Source organism: Drosophila subobscura, chromosome J (assembly GCF_008121235.1).
Source record: "Drosophila subobscura isolate 14011-0131.10 chromosome J, UCBerk_Dsub_1.0, whole genome shotgun sequence".
In the NCBI taxonomy this organism is placed as follows: Eukaryota; Metazoa; Arthropoda; class Insecta; order Diptera; family Drosophilidae; genus Drosophila; species Drosophila subobscura.
This window is the reverse complement of record NC_048532.1, coordinates 1,404,599-1,428,228: the sequence shown is the minus strand read 5'-3', so window position 1 is coordinate 1,428,228 and position 23,630 is coordinate 1,404,599. Positions and strand designations below refer to the sequence as shown.

The 23,630-nt window shown below is 41.5% G+C and overlaps 1 protein-coding gene across 1 annotated transcript in view; it reads left to right on the top strand.

Annotated features, from left to right (window-relative positions):
* The first annotated feature begins 1,873 nt into the window (after nt 1–1,873).
* The window catches only part of LOC117893896 (glypican-6), a 42,399-nt gene continuing 20,642 nt past the window's right edge, over nt 1,874–23,630 (top strand). Inside the window, exon 1 of the mRNA XM_034800673.1 lies at nt 1,874–2,727. Within this exon, the coding sequence (XP_034656564.1) occupies nt 2,238–2,727 (490 nt within the window). The 5' untranslated portion in view covers nt 1,874–2,237. The remainder of the gene's footprint in view (nt 2,728–23,630) is intronic.

Sequence of the window (23,630 nt, the reverse complement as noted above, 5' to 3'; positions counted from 1 at the left end):
AATACCGCACAAAAATCACAATTTGTGCATTTTAATTTTGTTTTAGTCTTGTTTGAACAATTTTATGTTCATTTTATGTTGTTTGTTTCTTCGATGAGCTATACCTTAAACGACGCCCAATTAATATACGTAAAATAATAGAGGACACAGGATTTTTGTCGACTTTTCCTGAGTTTTTAAAATCATGATTTCGTAAAAAATACCGCACAAAAATCACAATCACAAACTTTTGCATTTCAAGGCTTAATATTTTTTAAATTGGTATACATACTTCGTGCGACTATCCTGGTGGTATCCTCGCATACAATGTGATAAAAACGTTATTAGCACTGTGGTAATATTGAAATCAGAATAAAGTTTACCGCTCAGAGCAAGGATACTTGCTCTTTTAGATTTTGCCGTGTCATGACACCGAAACCCATATTTTACATATCCGTTTTTTTTTATACAAAAAAGTTTTAATTTTATAAGAAGATCGAATTATTTAATATTACAATATTCCTGAGGGGACAATAGTGGTGTTGGGTACTATCTCTTCTTGTGGCTCACTTGACACCCGATTTGTTTCGTCGAAGATGAGTGAATCAGTAGGAAAACTCTTAAAGTCCTTTGCTGAGATTAAGCAACATTTTTGTCACATGGACCGGCTAGTTTCACCTGGATAGTCGCTCGAAATATAACGGTAAATTGATAAAGAAGTGGATTAAAGCCTACAGTTTTCACCTAAATTGAAAAAAATATGTATTGCAAAGCTTTTGAAAGATTTTGCCTAATATTTTAGTTTAACCCATTCGAGGGATCGCTAAAACGGACCCTATTTTTTGGGTTCATAAATCATAATTCATAAAAAAAACCTTTTTACTTGGAAGTCTAATTCCTTAATTTTTAAATAAGGAATAGAATCCAAAGTCCTAATTGGGAGTGTATACTAAAACTATCCTCTACCACGGTTGTTTAACGACCGTCAATTGCCATACCATTCCATTTTTTTTTTTGCGATTGACCTTTTTTAATTTAGTCTTGTTTTGAAAACTAGCTAATTTTGTGGAAATTATGGAAACTATGGAAATTATGGTTTTAGCGCTGAGAATCCTAACTATCTAGTTATATTAAATAGAACATCAAAATCTAGGAATATGATTTAAGATTTTCGGTAATTTTGGAAGTGTGAACGAATATTGTTTTTGGTATAATTCTGGGGTATTTCTGTGCTCATATTTGACACGTAAAAATGAGGGAGAACGAAAGAAATTTGCAATTCTATTTCTAGTTTCCGTTCGGCAAACAACCCTTTTTTGAGTTCAAAATTTTTAGTAACATTTGTACCTGGTCAATGCGGACTAATCGTCTGCGACAAACCAATTTCGCTGTAGCGATTAAATTAAAAAAAAAAAACAAATATAAATTTGCTGACCTAAGCTGATTTTGATAGCTACAATAAATGGTACATGTATATAGCTGTAAAGATATAAAATAAAGAAAATACCTTGAATTAGATTAGACGACGATATTGATCTCTCCTTAATTTTAGATCTTTCTTTGCAAAAGAAGGATGATGTTAAAATCAACAAACCTCCTCCCAAACCTCGGTTTGTGAAATTTTCCAATCAATCAAAATGAAACTTAATTCTTTATACCTTCTTTGTTTAAAATCTAATGTGTATACACTCCAATAAAAAAGACTATTAAAAAAAAGCTAGAAAGATTCTTCATTTCTAATTGTTTGAGTGTTTAAAGTCTTTGCAGGCAAGTAATGTTAATAGGAATTTTTCGGATTGTTTCGAGTATTTCGGTATATTTTTGAGGGTCGAGAGGTATATATTATCGACAATTCCGCGGTCACACTGCCCTAAAATTCACAAAAACTCACAACAATTCACAAAAAAATTTTACCGCGAAACATGAAAGAACGGGACAGCGTCGAATTTTTTTCTGAATTCAGAAAAATCCGTTGATTTAGTTGAAGAAGCATCAAAGCGGCCCGAAAAAATCCATTGATAATCTAAAAAATCATAAATAATAAAATCGAAATTTAAATAAAAGAAAGTGAGATGAGGTTTCCTTCGATCGGTTTTTGATCAATTCTGTTGGTGTTGGTGTCAGCTATTTGTCGATAATCTGTTGCACTTTCGAGATTTGTTTGGGGTGGCACACAAAAAAAATACTTACAACAACAGCGAGAAGGTCGCCGGTAAACAGCAACAAAGTGAACGCGATGTATTAGTAGTGTGTGTTTTATGTGCGCGTGTGGGGGTGTCAGCGTTTGCCCAAAAATATTTACCGCTCAAACAACAGCAAACACCGGCAAAAGATACCTCTTTTTCATTGTATTGGTTCTACTTTCGCTGTGCAAATTGCTCCCCGCCGCACGGCACTTTTGTGATAAGCTTTTTCCGGGTTTAAAGCAAAAAAGCATCAACATGTATGCCCCCATGCAAAAAACAAAACAACAGCGGAATCACTGTTCGACCGGCGAAATAAGAACAGCAACAAATGCCCCCCATGTGATACTCAGCTGTCTCCTGCTCCTGTCCACCCACCCAGTGAGGGCCCAGGAGAGCATCGCACCCGTCTCACCTCAGGTGGCCGCTCTGGCAGCCCCGAGTCCCGCTGCCGGTGGCCCCCCTTCCATCCTCGATCAGTTCAGCCCCAACTGCAGCGCCGTGACGCACATCTTCCAGGGCAGAGGTATTGACGCCAATGAGATACCGCAAAAGCCCAGTAACGGTAAGTGTTTGGGAGCAGGTGCTTTCTTTATGGGAAAAGGGGAAACTGGAAAATACTAAATTGCGGTTCTTATGTGTTACATTTTAGTCCATTTCTAATCAAAATATTTGTAAAAATGTACTCTTACGAGTTGCTCAACATTTCATAATATTGCTAAACCGCGAAAGATAAGAAAAGAAGCCCCGAAGGCAGAAAAGAGCAAAGAACAAAGAGAATTTCGAATTGGGCGATCCCATGATTCATGTCGCGGCTGCAGCCTTACTCCGCCTCCCGGCCGAGAAAATGAAATTCCACTCAAATCAACTCAAAAAAGATTCAACAGAGGGAGAGGAGACTTCTCCGAATACCTTTACAGCCGGAGGCGATGAGCGATGAGAAGGAAGAGCAGAGCAGAACTCCCCGGTGGAGAACGCTGTGTCCAGTCGGCGGGGCTGTTGGAACATGCGTGACTGCCCATTCTTCTTCCCCCCACCCCTCTCCTTCACTCTTCACAGCAAAGGGTTCCTGTTTCCAAGACCAGTCCAAAGCAGAGCTGAAAAATCTCGAGAAATTCCTTTTCGATCGAAAAACAAGAATGAAAACCGGCTTAGGAAACCGAAACCTCCGGATACCCTTGAGTAACGACACGTGGATCGTAAATCAGTTTGATAACGTTACCGATCTTTGCTATTGGCCTTGATTTCCGATCAATAGCATTTCTATATTTAAAGATTTCTTCCATATCTTCTTTGCTAAATAAGAAAGGGTATAATCATCGCAAGGGTCCAGAAATATTCCACACCTGAAAGGAAAAGGGCTCTTTTCTTTTGGGAGTGCGAGAACAAGGAGGTTGTCACACCGCTTTTACAAGATGTTCTTGTTGCTCGAATAGAAGAGAAGAGAAGAGTGAGATCAAAGACATAATAATAAGATGGATAACGCTCATACATTGAATCGGCAGCCTGCAAGCAAGATTTGGAAAAGCGGGGAAAAGCCTAAAAACCAACCAAATGCATGTGTGCGTATAAATCTAAAAATAGAATACGCTTGCCAAGCAGGCAGTTTTCGAGACGAAAATATTTTCATGAAATTTATTTTTCTTGAAAAATTATTTCGTAATATGTATTACTTGAAATATTATATTATCCACTACTTTCGCAAAAATATATTATTCCTCCTTTTGAAATATGTATATTATTAATTTCTGTAAAAAGATTTCAGGCAGATCAGAAATTTTGAGAAAATTGTATATACTTATACTTTTTGGTTTTGTGGGCAAACGTCTTCCGAAAGTGCATAGACTAATAACGTGAGAGGTTTATTTCGACAGCACTATAAAATAACCTAAACATGAGAGCCTGGACCCAGAGGTAGAGCCAGGCGAAAAAATGAGTGTGCAAAAAAATCGAATGGTGTTAACCATCTTACTCTTATACTGTCTTTGGTGAGACCTAGGCCTAGTATGAGAATGGACCCACTTTTTATGGTTTCGATCTGCCCGTGGCTTTTACTTAATTTGTATAAATCCTGAATTAATCACGCTTAATTCCAACGACTCTCGCTCTGTCGTTCTTCCGCTCTTGTGTGCACTTCTCTGATATTCTGCTTTTTTTTTCCTTCCCGGCCCCACTCCCCCTTTCTGTCCCAATCGCCTTGTTTGATTTGCGGCCAGGTAAACTGTTGCAGCCTCTGTCTCTCTCCCTCTTTCTGTCACTGTCTCACTCCGTCCGTTTACCTGAGTGTTGCTTTTGTTTATTTTTGGTTTTCAGCATTTCTTGATTTGTTTTATACCCTGTACTCGGAGGCTACTCACTCGCAGGGGTATATTGTATTAAATGTACATAAAGATGTACACACATACATATGTGCATAGATATATTCGTGAAATATCATAAGAGATCATAAACCTATTTCCATTGCTATAATTTTTGCAACCGGAATTTGGAATTGAAATTGTAAACTATTACGCAACGTTGTATGTACATACATACATACATATGTATGTACATGTCATTTTTGTTTGAATATTCCGCCTCGGATTCTTATTCGAGGGTATCTGTTAGCTGAAATGCTAGTATGTATCCTTCTTTCTTACTTTGCGTTTGCATTGCGTTTTCGTTCATAATTTCATGGAAATGCATAGGGGAAGAGGCTCTGATGTCGGAGGGGGAAAGCAGCGCTTCAGGTATAGAAGTGTAAGAGTTTTTATGGGAGATGGTCAGTGTTCTCTTGCGTTCTTTTTTGTGTGTTGGTCTTTGATATTAATCAAGGTGTCATTGAAATCGTTTAAATTATGCAGCTTGTGATTTTTGAATTGCCTACATACATATGTACATACGTACATACATGTGTATGTAACTGTGTATGTATGGGCTCAGTGTCGGTATTCTTATGTGAACCTTGGCTGTCTATCGCCCTCTCATTCTCTCCCTTTCTCATTCACAATATCAATAACTAACCCAGACTACCTCTACTCTTCTGCTCTTTTTACTCTTTACTGTGAGTCATAAATCTCACCATCGACAGATGGGACAGCGCTGGCTGTCTCCTCCACCAAATGCTTCTCTTCTCCTCACCTTATCCTCGTTCTTCTGATAAGCGCCAGCATTTAGATACAGTCTCTTCCCAATTGGACCCGATTCCAGGCCTCAACTGTAATGGTATGTAGGTTAGTTTTGCTTGTGAAGCTGCTTGCGTAGTAATTGGGGTGGGGGGCTAATAAAGCGATATTTCCATTTCCGATAAGTAAAAGAAGCAATACGAACTTTTGCTTGAGCGCAGACTTATTGGGGCCGCTCTATTGCCTGAGGGAAGTTGTTGAACATACCTAAATAAGTATATATTTAGTAAGCGTTTATTGTTTTTAGACTGTCGGGTGGGGGTTACTCTGAACGTCTTTATTCAGAGGAATGTGAAACATTTCCCCACTTTTTTTTTCTTTTGACGCATTCTCTGACTCTCACGGAACCGAGCAGAACGGAGCCTAACACCTTCCATGCAACGGAAGCCACAACATCTGCCATTTAAACGCTACATTAAAGTTCCACTTCCTGTGGAATATGAAAAAGCTCTCTTCTCATCAAGTTGCCTTATCCTCATCTTCTTCCTATCCTACGCCCTCTCCGTCAACCTCAACAAAATCAGTGGTAGGCAGGTACTTAGCTGAAATTGTTTGCACAATTTAAAAAGTTCACAAAACATTAAATCGTTTAAAATAATATCAGCACAAAAGAAAGATACGGAGCAAGAGCAATCTCGTTCTCACATGAGAAAGATTTAGCATTCCCCTTGCTTTCTTGGCCTGTTCCTGCCTCTGTCTTTGCCAAAAGAAATTTTGCAGTTGAACTTAAGCCAAATCCGGAGACTGTGACTGCGATTGCGGCTGCTCCATTTTGTCGGCGGTGCTGGGCTTTTCTCAGAGGACCCAGAGAAGTGGTTGCTGTTACTGGAGAGGAAGTTGGCAGAGTGGCCAATTCAGTCCCGCATGACTATTAATCATTTTCCAGAACCCAAAACCTAATGGGAGATACTCGTACCTCTGCACCTCTTTCGGTATGCCTTTTTTGCATTTTCGGATTCCATGCTAGTGTGCGCAGGAGGCGACTATCATCATGAAATTGATATATGTATGTACATACATATGTATGTATGTATGTATGTACATAGATACGTACCTTGTTCACCATTTTATTAACAAAAGTTTAAGTAGTTTTGGATTTTATCTCTAGATCCTAATGAGCCATAAATTCCTAACCCAAATAACCCAATTATTTAATCAGTTGATTTACTAAAACTTCTCAAGTATTTCGCCTACAAATTCTGGCTCTGGATCGGAGAGGCAGGAGGCCTGACATTAAAACTCTGGAAGAACAGCGATCTGATCTTCTGAAAATCTCACAATTAGCTAACAGAAATGGGTAGAGTTACGAGTGTGCATTCCTGAAAAGGAACGATGGAGCTGTGACAACAAAAGTCAAAACGTCAGCAAAATTTCGAAGACTGATTCATGCTCATGAAAGAAAACACACAGAAATGTACAGGCATACTCTTAGATCGAGCATGGTTCGATGGTTAGATGGATGGAGTAAGTAGGTAAGGGATAAAATGAATGAAAAAGAAACTAGAATGATGATCTCTGTCTCTCTCTCTGGACAAAAAATTAATTGCTGGCAAGTGTCGGCGAAGGATACCAAAAAAAGAGGCAGAACTCGAAGAAATTTCCTAGACCCAGACGAAGACGCAGGAACATTCCCAGAGTCATTACTAGGAGCCTCAGCGGGTCAAACGTGGCCACTTTATTGAGAGAAGATGCTTGTGTGGTCTTAACTCTGCCTCTTTCCCGTATCTCCGTCACTCTGTTCCTCTCTCTGTCCCTCTGTCCATCAACCAACTCCTTAAACAAGTTCTTGCGTGCATGCATTCCATTTTCCATTCCAATGCAACAGCGTCAGAGGAATGAATTTCATATATGGACAAAGCTGGTGGAATGCCTTTTCGGGAGTCGAGCCGCGAGTAGAAGCGGAGAAACAGTTTTAGCATTTTGCTGTTAGTTAATTTTGTGTGGTTTTAGGCTATGGCTATGGCTGCCCTAACCTAACACCTTCCTGCCTGGAAAGGACTTTCCACACATTCCAGAAGCGATCTGGACAGACTGTGCCTTTTCTCACGCTCCGCTTATGCTTTTCAGAGTAGTTTGTGTACATGCCGTAAATGGTAATTACATAAACCAAAGCACATGCACAACACTTAGCCACGCCTCCGAAACGGCAGCTCCAAATAACAATTACATTCAATATGTTTATTAATAAGCAACAAAGCAACAAGGGTGGGAAAGGGCTTGGGCTTTGGCGGTTCCATTAGATCCCCACTCCAGAAAAAAAGAGAAGATAATGAAGTACTTGACCAGCCAGTGGGCCGTAGATGAAGATGTAGTGGAGGCTCGGCTCCATAAGAGCCTCGAGACCTGAGTCCCCTACCCTCTACCTTGTTCAGTGCTTCTCCTCCTGCTTCCTGGCCCACTTTTGGAATCTCGCGCAAATGAAGCATTAAATCGTGCAAACAAAAAGGCAAAACTCTGAGACCAGCAACAAAACAAAGTTATAGTAGATGCCGACTCCATATAATAATAGTAAGCAAAGTGCCCGAGAGGGGGAATGGCATTGGGTCTGGCAGCATTTACATAGTGAGCATTGGGTTAAGACTTCTCTCAGACTTCTCTTCCCTCCTACGGTTCGACTCGGGAAACTGCCACGCAAGAAACAGTTAGCAATTGATTAAACAGGCCAAAAGGGTCTTAAAGAGGAGCGAAAAGATTTAAGAGGCAGATTTAAAGCATTTTCACTTTGTATTGGGTACACTAACAACGAGAAGGGACTTGTAAGACGCTTCTTACGCGTCACAACTTTTATACCCGGCACTCAGTACTATATCTGCACTTTAGCGGTTATTTGTCAAATTTTACATTTTTTTCTTCATCTGTCATCTACATCAACAACACTGCTCACGCCAACACGCTCCTTTAGCTCGCCACCCTCCCCTATAGACACACACTGCAGAGTCGCGGCAGAGGCAGAGCCGTGTCAGGGGCAGAGGCCATAAACAGCGCGAAGCAGAGTGTGAATGCTGCGGGACGGGGTGGGTTTGGCCACTGCAAATTAATTTCTTCATTGTGGCTATAATAATGATCCAATCGTATCCCAATTTGGTGATCTGATAGATATGGTCATTCCCTACGGAATGGCGTTTTTATACCCGGTACTCGAAGAGTAAATAGGGTATATTGTATTTGTGCGAATAACGGTTGTATGTAACGCACAGAAGGAAACGTTTCCGACCCCATTAAGTATATATATTCCTGATCACCATCAATAGCCGAGTCTATGTCTGTCTGTCTGTCTGTCTGTCCGTCTGTCCGTCCTGATGAGCGCCTAGTACTCAGAGACTATAAGAGCTAGAGCCACCAAATTTTGCATCCAGACTTCTGTATGCTCACACTGTTACAAGTGTATTTCCAAAATGAGCCACGCCCCCTTCCGCCTCCGCAAAAAGGCGAAAACCTCCCAAATCTACAATTTTAAAGATAGCGGACGCTAAAAACGCCATTCCGTAGGGAATGACCATATCTATCAGATCACCAAATTGGGATACGATTGGATCATTATTATAGCCACAATGAAGAAATTAATTTGCAGTGGCCAAACCCACCCCGTCCCGCAGCATTCACACTCTGCTTCGCGCTGTTTATGGCCTCTGCCCCTGACACGGCTCTGCCTCTGCCGCGACTCTGCAGTGTGTGTCTATAGGGGAGGGTGGCGAGCTAAAGGAGCGTGTTGGCGTGAGCAGTGTTGTTGATGTAGATGACAGATGAAGAAAAAATGTAAAATTTGACAAATAACCGCTAAAGTGCAGATATAGTACTGAGTGCCGGGTATAAAAGTTGTGACGCGTAAGAAGCGTCTCACACGTCCCTTCTCGTTACTCTGCGAGTACCGGGTATAAAAAAATATTATCCTCTACTCTCCCTTCTACAGCACTTGAGCCAGGCAAAAAAATTCGTGTGCCATAAAATCATATGGCGTTGTCCATCTTACTCTCATATTGTCTTTGGACTGACAGACATGGCTATATCGACTGGGCTATTGATGTTGATCAAGAATACATTTGTATGTATGTATGTATATGTATGTATATACTTTGTGGAGATGGTAACGTTTCCTTCTTTGCGTTACATACATCCAATTTTGACCACAAATACAATACAATATTTATACATATATACCATATTTACTCTTCGAGTACCAGGTTTAATAATTAGCTTTCCATTGAATGCATCCTTCCAGCATATTATGCCCCGTCTTCTGTAGTGGTCCCCATTAGCCATTTCGATTCAGTAACTCCCTCATCGTCATCCAGCAGGCTACAGCCACACAGATCAGCAGTCAAATCCTTGGGCCACTTCCCTCCAAGAAATCATTTTCAGACACAGTTTCCCATGGCCAGGCTGGAAATGTAGAGGCCGGCGAGTGCCCTCGGTTATTTTTATTGGCTGGCAAGCATGACGAATGCAAAATTGCTGGGACCTCAACATCACAGCGGAGACTCGTTCTGGCTCTGTCCCGGACTTGCGGATGGGCTCTGCCCTGAGTACAAGCTGATTTAATTGGGTCACATGAAATATTTGTTAATTTGCGCCACCTACTTTGATATACTTTGCAGATAGCCAATGGATGATACGCTGTGGAATGTTTGCCTGTCTGGGCAACATCAAGATTCAAGAGGTTCAAGTCTGTAATTAATGCAGAGCCTCTACGTGCGTGCCTTAAAGTTCATTTTCGAACGAAAACCGCTGGCCATTGCAGGCCAAGACCTCAGGCGAAGGGTCGTTGGAAATCCGAGGGCGAGTATCTTTCTTCTTCGTTTTGCAATTACAATAAACTGCAATTGCCTCGGCTGCTTCGGATTCAATTTCCTACATTTCGTTAAGAGTTCCATTTCCATGCAAATCTCCGCCTAACCTTTCCCATTTGCTGTGCGCTCTCCTAATCCTTCGGAAAATAATGATTTTCAATTAGTTTTGGTCCAGTTTCTGTTTTGTTGCTATTGCTGTGGCGGATTCTGTTTGTTCTGGCTCAAGTGCTCAAGTGGAGATAAATGTGCAGCTCAGAGATTGCTCAAGCAGATCCAAAAAAAGGTTCCATAATCTCCTGTCCCTAGTCCCTTCCTGCTGCTTAACAGAAACCCGCACAGGCATTCTATTAGATCTGTTGACAATTTTATTATACAAACACATTAAATGTTCATTACAAAAAAAAAAAAAAAAAAAAAAAAAAAAAACAAAAAATATTCGATTCGATAAAATGAATTCACGTGTGTAACATATTTTATAATGAACGAAGCTTATACGAGCTGTTTAGAGGTAATCAATTTGTGGAAATCTGTACCGGAAACCTGTTAGCTCTCTGTCCCTCTCCATTAGCTGCTGATAGTAAAGTTGGAACTAATTTCAACAGAGGCCGGGCCAAAATGAAACAATTCAAACAAATAATACAGCAAATCGAAAGACAAATGCGTAGAAGTCGATAAATTTGAAAGACAACAACCTACACTTTGAAATACCGTCCAAGCCATGCGCTTGGTTTGGCAATATAACCAGATATTTTACTTATGCCTTGGAATGATGATGCTGCTCTCTAAACGAGTTTCGGTAAAAGAAGAAGCTCGCTCGCCCACGCACTTCAGCGCGGAGATGCGGAAATTCAGAGGAGGGTTTGCAGAAAGATAAATCTTTGAAATGGTTATACGGTAGCTGGCTACCAGGAGAAATTATTGATGATTATCCTGAAGATCGAGATTATGTCAATAATAAACAGGGTCTCTCTCGCATATTGTATAACAAGCAATACTATAAGAGAGAGCGACACAAACGAAAGACAAATAAAGACGTCTCCGCCATTAGAGCGAAAATATAGACAGAGAGTTACAGCGAGAGAGAGAGGGGAGAGAGGGAAATGTTGCTGACAAATAATGGTTTACAATTACAGAGCAAATATCGATACAAAATACGGCCGCGTTAAAATGTACTCATTGTCCTATTGATTTCGGTCGAAGTCGCGAGCAGTGTATCTCAGTATCTCATAGACATAAATTGCATTTTTACACACGGTACTCGAAGAGTGAAAGGGTATATTGTATTTGTGGTGATGAGTTGATGTACATATGTACATATGTACATATGTATGCAACGCTCGGAAGGCAACCTTTCCGACCCCACAAAGTGCATATACAGCTGTGGTCATAAAACTACTCGACAAAGTCGAACTTTTTTTTTCCGCTTCGAACCAAACCGATTTTTTCGGATAGACTGAGGGCTTTAACATTTTACAAAAAATTATGGATCTTTTTCTAAGGCAGAACTTTTCTGTGAAAAATGTTTAAAGTCTGCTATTTAGTGAACTTAGAAATTCTATAAAGCTGATAAATACATCTATAATGTATACCCAATCAGGTTGGGGTTTTAGCTTACCGTTTGAAAAATATTAAGCTTTGAAATGCAAAAATGTTGATTTTTGTGAGGTATTTTTTAGAGAGACGATTTTTACGCGTCCCAACTTTTATACCCGGTACTCAGTACTAAATCTGTACCTTAGCGGTTTTTTTTTGTCAAATTTTACATTTTTTCTTCATCTGTCATCTACATCTACATCACTTCTAACGCCAACACGCTTTTTTAGCTCGACCCCCTCCCCGGGGTGGGTTTAGCCACTGCACATTTTTTTATTCATTCTGGATATAATAATGATCCAATCAGACCCCAATTCGGGGATCTGATAGATATGGTCCTCCCCTACCGAATTGGTCTCTGAGATCCAAGCACTCATTTAGACGGACGGACAAACGGGCGGACGGAAGGACAGACAGAATGGCTATATCGACTTGGCTATTGATGCTGTTCACCAATATACAGATACTTTGTGGGGTCGGAAACGTTTCCTTTTCTGCGTTACATACATACATCTACTTTGTGCACAAATACAATATACGCTATTTACGCTTCGAGTACCGGGTATAAATAGCATAGAGCACACTGGGTGGTTGAGCCTTATGATCCCTACCCCTTTTAAACTAGCACATGATTGTCTATCGTTTGAGTATTGAACACTATTTAGTTACACTTGAGAATATATAACATTCTTGTTCTAGTTGTAAAAGGCTTCTAAAAAGGATCCTTACAAAGGATTGGATCCGAAACATGTAAAACATGAAACCTAGGTTTCAATTTGAATTTCGTCTTTTTTTTCCGATTTAATGAAAAAACTACTATTTTTTATGAACAGCAGTTTTCATGAGTGACAAATATCATGAAAAATTGCTTCTGATTTGTATTTCTATTCTAAATGGTATCACTTGTTTAACTTGAAAGATTAGAAGTGTCTAATAAAAAGAATTGAAAGTGGTGAGGTGCGGCACTACCATTATTATAAACACAGTTGTATCATCCTGATACGCATCAAGAGTCTATATCTGTCCGTCCGTCTGTCTGTCCTTCTTGTTTGACGCTTCGTTATCACAGGCTTTAAGAGCTAGAGTCATCAAAGTTTGTGTGGACACTCATGTGATATCACACTGAATTAAGCTTGTATCGCCACGACCCCTTTCGCCCCCCGCAAAGGTCGAAAATCTGCTGTATCCACAGCTTTGAAGAAAAGAAAACAAACAATGTCATCCCGTAGAGAATGACCATATCTATCAGATCACCGAATTGGGATTAGATCATTATCATTAGTATCATTATCATAGCCAGATTGAAGAAATTAATTTTCAGTTTCAACGCCCACACCGTCCAGCTGTTTTTTTTATATTTTTTGCACATTCTCTCATTCTACACTCTGCTTTGAGCAGTGTGCGGCTCTTGGGGCTTGCGAGCTAACAGAGCGCGTTGGCGTGAGAAGTGATGTAGATGACAGATGTAGGAAAAATGTAAAATGTAAAATTTGAAAAAAAAACCGCCGCTAAAAACCGACTAATAAGTACCGGGGATAAATGTTGTGACGCGTACGAAGCCTCTCACAAACGTTTTTACTCGTTCATCGTCTATTTGTTTTGTCTGTTCCCTGGGCTTCAGTTGCAACATTTTGAAATCGAATGAAAGACCAGAGACGGAAAGAGATACGCAGAAAAAGGGCGGAGTGGCAAATTAAGCGGCAGAGAGATAAAGAAAATCTCTTTTTTCACCTCGACTCCGATTCTTCTTTTTTGTAGTTTTACCGACGGACGTCTGCTCTCGTGTGTCCGTGTATCATGTCCGGTTTCAGTCCTCCGCAGTCTGTTCGCCGTCCTCCAGGGGTTACCTGTTTCGCAGTTGAGTGGCCTTCCTTCCTTCCCCAGTGTTGGAATCTTTATGGCCATAGACATTTCCACAGCCAGCTTCAAGTCAGAGACAGAAAGATATACAGAAACAGAGCCATATCTTTTGTCGGCATCATCCATCGCTGTAACTTCTATTAATTTTGTTCTTGTAAATTGTGCAAAAAGAATCAATCCTCCTTAGGATAAGTAACTAGGAACTGGGTCAACTAGCAAGTAGGGAAAGACTCCGTCCACAGGAGTTAACAAGGATATACATACGTACATACATACATACATACATATGTATAGGTATTGTATACATATGCATATACATATGTACATATACATATTTTGTACATACATACATACATACATACACACACATGTATGTAGTATAACCCCCAACCCTTTCGAATCTACTTAAATCTCTCTTTGGATCGCTTTGATTTTTGTTTTGCAATTCCAGCAGCAAAATTTCGTTTAATAAGATACTGAACGAAAATGAATGAAAACAATTCGGAAATATGTACATATGTAAATACATACATACATATATTTTTAAGTAAACTGCTCACGTGCTCACGAGGCAGCTATCGAGTAAAAGAGAGAAAGAGAGAAAAAGAGAGGAAGAGAGAGAGAGAAAAAGAGAGGAAGAGAGAGACAGAGAAAAAGAGAGTCAAAGATATCGTCTGAATGTCCGTTGAAGCTCACCCAAGACGAGACCGAAACATGGTCGAGAGGCGTCCGAAAGGAACTCAACCTGAATTTATATGTTTCACTAAAACCGTTATGGGACGCGTGTTTCACTGCCATTAAGGGATTTGGAAACGAGGGGAGAACGGAAAACGAAACATTACACTGTAATGATTTGGGCTCCTCTTTGGTTTCTCAATTTTGCAGTGCTTCTGTCGGTATCTTTTAGATTTCTTTTGCGCCTTGGATATTGCTTAAATGCTGGATGTGGCTGCGGTTGTGGCCTCGTTTCTCTTTAGGGCTTCAATTATCCAAGATTGAGATTTTTTGGCTGCTTTTTTGCGAAGCATAAAATGTTTATGATGTTAAATTTAAAATCTGTCTCTGAAGGTTTTCTGATGAAAGTTTTCCGCTTAGCTGGGGAAGAAAGAAGGGGAAGGCTGGTGGAAATAGTCTAAACCAGGGCTCGGCACGGCCCTATCGATTGTGCATAGGAGCATAGCGGCAGCCGCGCTGCCGATCACTTACACGCGTAATACAGTGATTCGTACCCTTGATGAAACTATACAAGGTGGTCTCCTCGGTCGGTGTTCGGTCTGTTCGGCTCTATTAAGTTTCACTGATGCGAAAGGTTGTGGGCGGAAGAATTTTTTCCGACATATTAACCCTATGAACCCCCTGCACTGAAAATGATAATTCAATATATGTACATACATACATATGTAGCAAGAAAATTTGAATTATTTTGAGAAAAATCTACTTAAAAACGAAAATAACGACTACTTTAAAGTAGTACTATATTGAGAAATCAAATTTAACAAAAAAGTTTATACTCTTTTTCTTGTAATGATCAACTTTAAACCCCATGCCATTCTAGGTTTAATCATCAGGTTTAGATAGTAGAGCACTTTTCCTTCGAGACCACCTTGTATAGTTTCATCATGTTCGGACCAATAAAAATACATACACTCCGAATCAGACGAATAGACTCACGAGTTTTCAAAAAGGAAAAAAGTTTCTAAAAATCCAACAACGAATGATAGTGGAGCAAATTAATTTTTCCGTTAATCAAGATTTTTTTACTTATTTAAAAAATAAAGAAAAAAGGGTTTTTTTTATACCCGGTACCCGAAGAGTAAATAGGGTATATTGTATTTGTGCGAATAACGGTTGTATGTAACGCACAGAAGGAAACGTTTCCGACCCCATAAAGTATATATATTCTTGATCAGCATCACAAACGCAAAACCGGCGCTTTCATTGTTGCTTTGATTCTCCTAGTTTCTTTCCTTACGGACTCTCCCTCGCCATTGATATGTGAAGAGTCCAACATTTTCTTGCTAATGCAGAGACTATTCGTTCGGCCACTGTTCCGCAAGTGAGATGTTACAAACGATTGACTCCGATTAAGATTAATAAATAATTGTAATTTAAAGTCTAAAGAACATTACATGCCATACAATTAAATGTAAAATAAGTGCTAACTGCACATGAAAGCATTGCATGATCCCCCACACTTAAACTTTCAAATGTTAATTAATAAAATTTTCCTTTGCTTTCTTTACAGGTAAGTTCCGAAACTTAAGCCCTCCTAGCTAATCTCTGGGAATTACGCGTAAGTCTGCCATTTCCTGTGACCTAACAGTCGCAAATGGGTGGAAATACTCAGCACTCACGGATCCGTTTCAACCTTAACATTGTCGGCGTCTGCAAATTAATAATAATGAAGCCCAAATTACACAATGACACGCACTTGATTATGTCTGGTCCCGGTCGCAGTCTCGTCCCCACTTGTGCTCTCGGCTATCAATTAAGCACATCTTTCAATCAACTGAGAGACACTCAACTCGACTCGAATCAACTCGACTCGATGAAATACGTACTTAAAAAAAATATTTTTGTATGTATGTATGTACATATACGTACATACAACGCATTTGAGCTAATAACACTACCCAACACGTTTTTCCCTCAAGAACCCAAACCAACTTTTTATACCCGGTACTCGAAGAGTAAATGGGAAAATTGTATTTCTTCTCGAAAGGATGTAACGCAGAGAAGGAAACGTTTCCGACCCCATAAAGTTTATATATATTCTTGATCGGCATCAATAGCCGAGTCTATGTCTGTCTGTCCGTCCTGATGAGCGCCTAGTACTCAGAGACTATAAGAGCTAGAGCCACCAAATTTTGCATCCAGACTTCTGTATGCTCACACTGTTACAAGTGTATTTCAAAAATGAGCCACGCCCTCTTCCGCCTCCGCAAAAGGGCGAAAACCTCCCAAATCTACAATTTTGAAGATAGCAGAAAACGATACGATTGGATCATTATTATAGCCACAATGAAGAAATTAATTTGCAGAGGCCAAACCCACCAGTCCCGCAGCTTATATTTGTTTTTTACACATTCTCTCATTCACACTCTGCTTCGCGCTGTTTATGGCCTCTGCCCCTGACACGTCTCTGCCTCTGCCGCGACTCTGCAGTGTGTGTCTATAGGGGAGGGTGGCGAGCTAAAGGAGCGTGTTGGCGTGAGCAGTGTTGTTGATGTAGATGACAGATGAAGAAACAATTTTACCGGGTACCGGGTATAAAAGTTGTGACGCGTAAGAAGCGTCTCACACGTCCCCTCTCATTTTTTTTCGAATGTTGTCGGTACACTTTCAGGAAAGTCTAAATAAATGTCTGTATTATATTTTCATTTATCGCACTCGGAGTCGAATTCCATTTTAACCAATTTCGATGCTAATTTGTCATCTGCCATGAAGCGTGGCACAGGCACACCCTCGCCCCAAGTCCCTCCTCGTCTTCCTCATTAAGAAATTATGCAATAAAGGGGATCTGTCGCAAAAGCTAACGATGTGCCAATAAAACTTGCCCTCCCTACTCTTCTGGAATCCCAATCCAAGCAGTTCCCTGTTCCCACTGTGTTCCCAGTGTCCCCCATTTTTTCTCCCTGCAACTCGCACTGAATTAAGAACATCATTTAGCACCTTTGACTTGAATGCTGGCCCAGAAACAAGCAGCCGCAGCCCCAGCTCAGTTCCACGCAGGAGCCGGTTTTTCGGGCTCCATCCTCAGGAATTTAATCGCGATTTGCATATCGCCCTGTACGGCCTTCTGCGTTCCTTGTGTCTGAATCAATATTTTGCTTTCTCACGCTATTTTCAGATGCGATGCAAGTCCAAGTCCAGAGAAGTTGAATTCTGGAATGCAGAGCATACAGTTGGCAACAACTCTGCCTGATTGCGTTCGCTGCCATTCGGCATACCAAGCTTCCGTCTAACTCTAAGTCTTAGTCTCGGCTCCAGTCTTCGTCTTCAGGTTTAAATGGTATCACATGTCGATGTCGCGACGTTGCTTTTTCTACTCAAGTGCATGTGCCTATGCCTATGCCATTGATGCTCTCACCTCGGTATGCCGAATGTTTCAAATAGCTTTGATCATTTGCCAGGCCTGGAGGGTTACCCATGACAACGATGCTTTTTTGTAGAGCAGACCTATTGAAATATTGTGTGTGGTATTTTTGGCATCTACATATCTACAGAAGATATAAGGTACAATTTTAGTAGGGTATTCCAGCTTATCTTACTTGCCTTCTCTCTTTTTTTCTTGCACCCTCTACTTTCTTGGCTGCTTCCTGCCTGCCCTTCTGGCTGCATTTGATGATAAATAGGCGCAAAGGTAAAAAGCCAAAACGTGAATGCGAACTTCGTAAGTCTCGACTCATGTTTAAGAGGCAAATACTCTTAGAAGGTTCGTGGGCTGGGAAGGATGGTGAGTGGCAGGTGAGGCAGGCAGAAGCAGTAGCTGCTGTGTTGGTTTTTCATTTCAAGTGCAAGCCATACCAAAATGGAGGCGAGAAAGGCAGTCGAGGTTGAGTGCCTCCTGTGCTTTGGCTTTGACTCCTTTCTGTGCTGCTCCTGCTGATTCTGCTTCTGCTGCCTCTTTGTGCCCGCTCTTCTTCCTCTTCGGTGGCTACCGTTGGATGTTTTTGCTTTATGCGCTGGCATGTTTGTTTGTCAACCTACACCAACAGCACACTTCTTTACAGAAGCAGCAGCTGTTGCCGGCAAACATTTTCAATTCAAAGGGGTTATGCCCTGAGGAAGGATTGGCCAGGGGGGGTTCAGTCAGTCAGTAGGCGCAGGCGCTGGCGACATGGCAATATTTCATTACCCACAGTCTGTCGTTGTCGAAGTCGGGGCTGCCTGTTCGCTGCGATGTTTCCTCCTCATTTTGTGCCGACATTTCAGGCATTCTTCGAGGAGCACCCGTTCTAGCCGCCCCTCCATCTCGCTTATCTGGCCACAAACATGCAACACAGTATGGTCATGGTCCCCCGTTGTCATGGCCACGACGTAATCATTGTGGAAATCATTTTTTTCAATGGGAAAATATAATCGAATGCTATAAAAGATGTTAGATATTATGATGAATCCAAAGTTAAAAAAAGAGAATGGAGATACAGATCCTATTTGAAGTACATGAATCTAGGATCAGCGCTCTTCAGTGTGGCTGCTTCCGCAGCACAGGAAAGTCCTTCGCCTGCACCTGCTACAGGGGCAGGTGGTCGCTAATGTTGCTGCCTCGTCTCATCATCTCCGTGTTTCGTCTCCATCGCTATGGCACACAGTGCCACACCCCGTCTGATGGCATAACTTTTTGCCACTTGCGAATAATTTCCATAGCAGGCAGCGACAATAAAAACGAAGCGAGACATTCGAGAGACAGGGTCGGGCAGATGCAAAGCTCCCTTCTCCCGTTCTGTGGCAGCCGCCAGGTGCCTTTCCCCTCCTCGCTTTTACGCGCATCTGCAAATTAAAAACGCATTTTATTTGATGTGTGTGGCAGCATCAACGCAGCAGTGGCAGTGGCAGATGCAGATGCAAGGCTTGGCTTTGACAATGGGCCAGAGACAACACTACAGCGTACGGAGACACCTACAGAGTTACAGACAGACATAGGCAGCAGCTACACTGTGAAACAAAGTTGTGCTCCCAACCCAAACGAAATCTGTTGCAAAGTCGTGAACTTTTTAGCCCGAGAGCACGCAGTGTACCTCTCCAGTGTGGAGAGGCTTAATTGTTAGGTTGTGTGTAGGACACACGACACAACACTCGGCGACAATGGAGATGCAAGAGGAGCATGAGCAGCTGGAACAGGGGAACGCCTGTTGAAATCAAAGCTTTGTGGTGCCGACATGATGTGTGGATGATGATGACAGGTAGCCGAGTGTTTAATTTATGTCTTTTTAAGCACTTTGCCCAGCCGCCTATTCTGCATAAAAACAGAGAGACGTAGAGAGACGCACATAATATATATTATTGTTGAAGTTGCATCTGTCTGGGTCTGGCTTGTTGATAAGGAAACACTGGAAAAACTTTGCCAGCGAGTGGGTATTTTACTATTAGTCAGATATGGCGCAATCCCATCCTACAGACTTGTGGCGGCAGTCACATGGCTAGATGTACAGCAATGTACATACATACATATGTACATATGTATAAATGTATGTATGTATGTACTTTTATACATTTTGGTGGTAGAAATCAAAATGGAAAGCCTTTTCCATTTCGCCCTTTGTGGCACAGAATTCTTGCCTCAATCAAAGACACATTAATTATACTTTACCCTAAAGAGCAAACCCTGAAAGCATTCCATTCCAGTCCTATTCCAAAAGGTAGAAATATTAATTTGTGCTTTAATTTCCGCTGGAGCCCAGATTCCGGATTATTACGGCTAATCATGCGATCGTCCTAATGGAATATCATTTCTGTGCCCCTCACACAACATGTATTTATGCACGAGTGTATCCAGGGCTCTCTACGAATCTGTTGTCAGCTGCGAAATGGGTGTTTGGTTACCAGGAAAAGGAGGTACTGCGGCCATAACAAAGGGCCGGGCCTCAAAGGGATAATGCGTAACGCAGGATACACATTAGGAGCTGAACAGAGGGTGGGGTTTGGTAAGTAAGCGATGAAAACTCTTATTTCGAGCACACACACACACACACATTTCCTTTGGGAAAATACCAATCATTGCATCGAAACGAATCAGGCCCTAAGAGGGAACAGATAGGAGCCAGGCAACACTTTCCCAAGTGCTGGACTTCTAAGTGCCTTCTGACTGACAGCTGAGTCCAGAAAAATGTGTCAATTTGCAGCAATCTAATCTCTGTGTGCGGTCCGCCGTTGGACCCTCTCTCTTGCATCAAAATTCCATTGAATTACGAGCATTCATTCTCAGTTCTTATGCGTTTCTCATTTAATCAATTATTATACGGGTATATGTTATATTATGGCGTTATCTTTTGGCATTCTGTTTGTACAAATCGATCACAGAACGAAAGTGGCACCCAAGTCGGATTGGAGTTTGGTGGGATGGGGTCCGGTTCACATTAAAAATCCTCAATTAGTTTTATATACACATAAATCAGTCAAAATCACACACACATTCTGCCTTTCTTCTACAAGTAGTATTTTGATTTGGGTTAAAGATTTCTTGCCAATGAGAATGGCAGGGGATTGATAGCCAACAAGACTTTAAAACGCCTAGGCACAAAAGGCCTAGAATAAAGAGAATAAGATGACCCGCCAAAAGTATCTCTAAAAGTACAAATTCCATGGAAAACATGGATCGTATGGATGTGCAAAAAAATGTACGCTGATCTTGGATATACATACATACATATGTAAGTTGAAGGCGATGACAGCCCCGATACGTATTAATGTATAAATGCTATATGCTGTGAGAGATTTCATGGTAGTAGCACCAAACGGTATTCGATTTGTTTATTTTTTCAGGGCAGAGATTGCCCTGAAACTATCGATGATATGTATGGAATGTGCTAATGAATTAATTACCTGTCCGAGGGAAATGTACGACCCAACTCTTGGGATTGCCTCTCACTGCTACTTTGCGCTCATCATCTTTGGGACAGCGGAGCCCACAAATATGATTTAATTTTTTAATTGTCGAGATAAAAGCGTTCTCCCCTCTTCCCTTCTCCCCACCTCAAAAGGGGGATCGCAGAGGAATGTGTTAATGGCCTTAATCGGATCTCATAGATCAAAGTTGCAGAGTCATATCCTAAAGCGTCTCCCCCCGCACTTCACACCGCATCATTGTATCACTGGAGCACGAGTAGGTGTAGAGGAGCCTTCGAGCTGGCTACAACTCAATTTTGGGTTCCCATCTGTTCTTTCCTCTGTTGCAACTATCATCCAATCACGTCCGGTACTTTCTTCTAATTCTGATTTGGACTCCGCTTCGGGGTAGGTAGTAGATAGCCTGCAGACTCGACCTGTTCTTAATGGCTTTTCAATTCAGACATTAAATTGATGCTCTGTACCTTGTTTGTTTGTTTATTAGGGTTCTACTTGGGTTCTGGGAGTGGAAATTCCGAGTCGTGAGAGAGTGGAGAATGAGTTTTGAGAATGTGAGGAAGGAGGCGGAGATGGATAGAAATGTATATTCGGGAACCTCTAGAATCTCGGGTCCATTACGCTGGAAACATCAGTGTCCTTCGCATATTTCAGGCTATTAAAATCCCACTTTAGTCTTAATAAACCAACACCCAGACATCACACAGGGCACAGACAAGACTAAGCTAATTATCCGGCCACTAAGTAGAGGAGCAAGACAAACAAACACACACACAGGAACCGGCATGCTGATGGCGATCTCCAGCCCCCACATGGATGTCCAGCACCGCCCTAAATGCTGTCATAATTGCGGCCCCAAGAGCCGGCTAGGCTGGTCCTGGCCAACTCCTTAGATCATGTTATAGTACCACCACGTACAAACGTCAATTAAATAAATACAAGATACCAAAAGCGTTGTAAACGCCCCGAAACGCCGATCCTGCGCTCCCCAGACACGGACAGACATGCAAGAACCAGCCAGCAGACAGGGAATCATTCTGGAGTTAAGAAACGATTCCTAAATTCTGAATATTCATCTGCCTGGTGACTGTGCGATCGGCGACGCCAAGTAATTTGGGCTGGGCACTGACTGGGACTCTGGAATGTGCTCGGGCCAGATTACGTTCAGTTCTGTTCTCTCGGTTACTTTTGTCTAGAACGAGTTTTCGTTGAATACCGCTACCCGTGGCGACTGGTGCTGCATGCTGAGAGTCGCCTGTTGCGCGTTGCAGTGGCAACTTCCTGTGGCCACTCTAGCAAAAGAGTCGAGGCAGCCGTAGGAGGAATTGTCATTCGCGGAAATTTAATCAAAGTGCTTGGGATCAAGAGGAGTGGCCCCTCACCATTCACCAATGGGCCACTGGCCATTCGCCAACAATTGAAACTTGAAAACTTTTTATTTATTTGCTCACTCAATTAGTATGAGAAGAGCAAGAGCCCTCTCCAGATGAGCCAGATCATCTAGTTTTCTTTGTTTCCTCCGATTCCTTGTTTATTTGGACGATCTATCTCTCCCTTTCTCTCTTTCTCTCCCCAAATGCAACATCTCCGTCAAGTGGAGGCTGGCCTTCTGTTTAGGCTCTTTGCATTCCTTTGATTTCCGATCGAAATTGTAAATTATTTTCCTCCCTGGATAACGCCCCTTTCTGTTGTGGGACGAATGCTTATCTATTGATTATCGAGCGTATTTTCAATGGTCTGCGTTTTTTTGAATTGCTCATATTGGCTCCTATTGCAACATTCGATAAGGGCAGATTGTACATACATATGTATGTACATAGGGTATATAGCGTATATATTAATCCATATTTGACTTTTCGATTTTTGTGCTGAAGCAAAAGCTGATTCTCCAGGGTGTTTTTTGGATACATTAGCAAAGGCCTGAAATGAATCCAAAGGAAGCTCCAAAAACCTTTTCTTGCATTCCGCTTATATAATTTCTTCAGTAAAATTCCAAAACTTCCATTCAAAAGTAGCTCAGTATCTTTGGCATACAGATATTCATTTCTTACCCCCATCCAGCGCATGAATCTCTTCACTCCACTCTACTCGTCTCGATGTTATTTAGTGCAAAACCATTCAATTCCGCTCAATTGCCATTGATTCATTTAAACCACACCAAGTGGATGGAAAAGGAGCTGTCTTCTTGCAACTGTTGAGGTGTCTGGGGTCTGGGATCAGGGGTTGGGGCTGGGGCTGGGGTCTGGCCGCTAATTAAACAGCTGCATTTTGCGGCCAAACACTGGGCAATTCTATAATACGAGTAGTAATGCCTCAATTGGAAGTGCTGTCGATGCACTCTCCCACCGCCTGCTGGCTGTTAAGTGCTGATAAATAAGCCAACACATTTTCAGCAATAACTTCGCGTCTACGCGCACACAAAGACTTCCTCTTGTCCGCGCTGGGAAAGTTTGTGGCTCTTTCTGAAGGCGGCAAGCAGACATCATTTGCATCCCTTC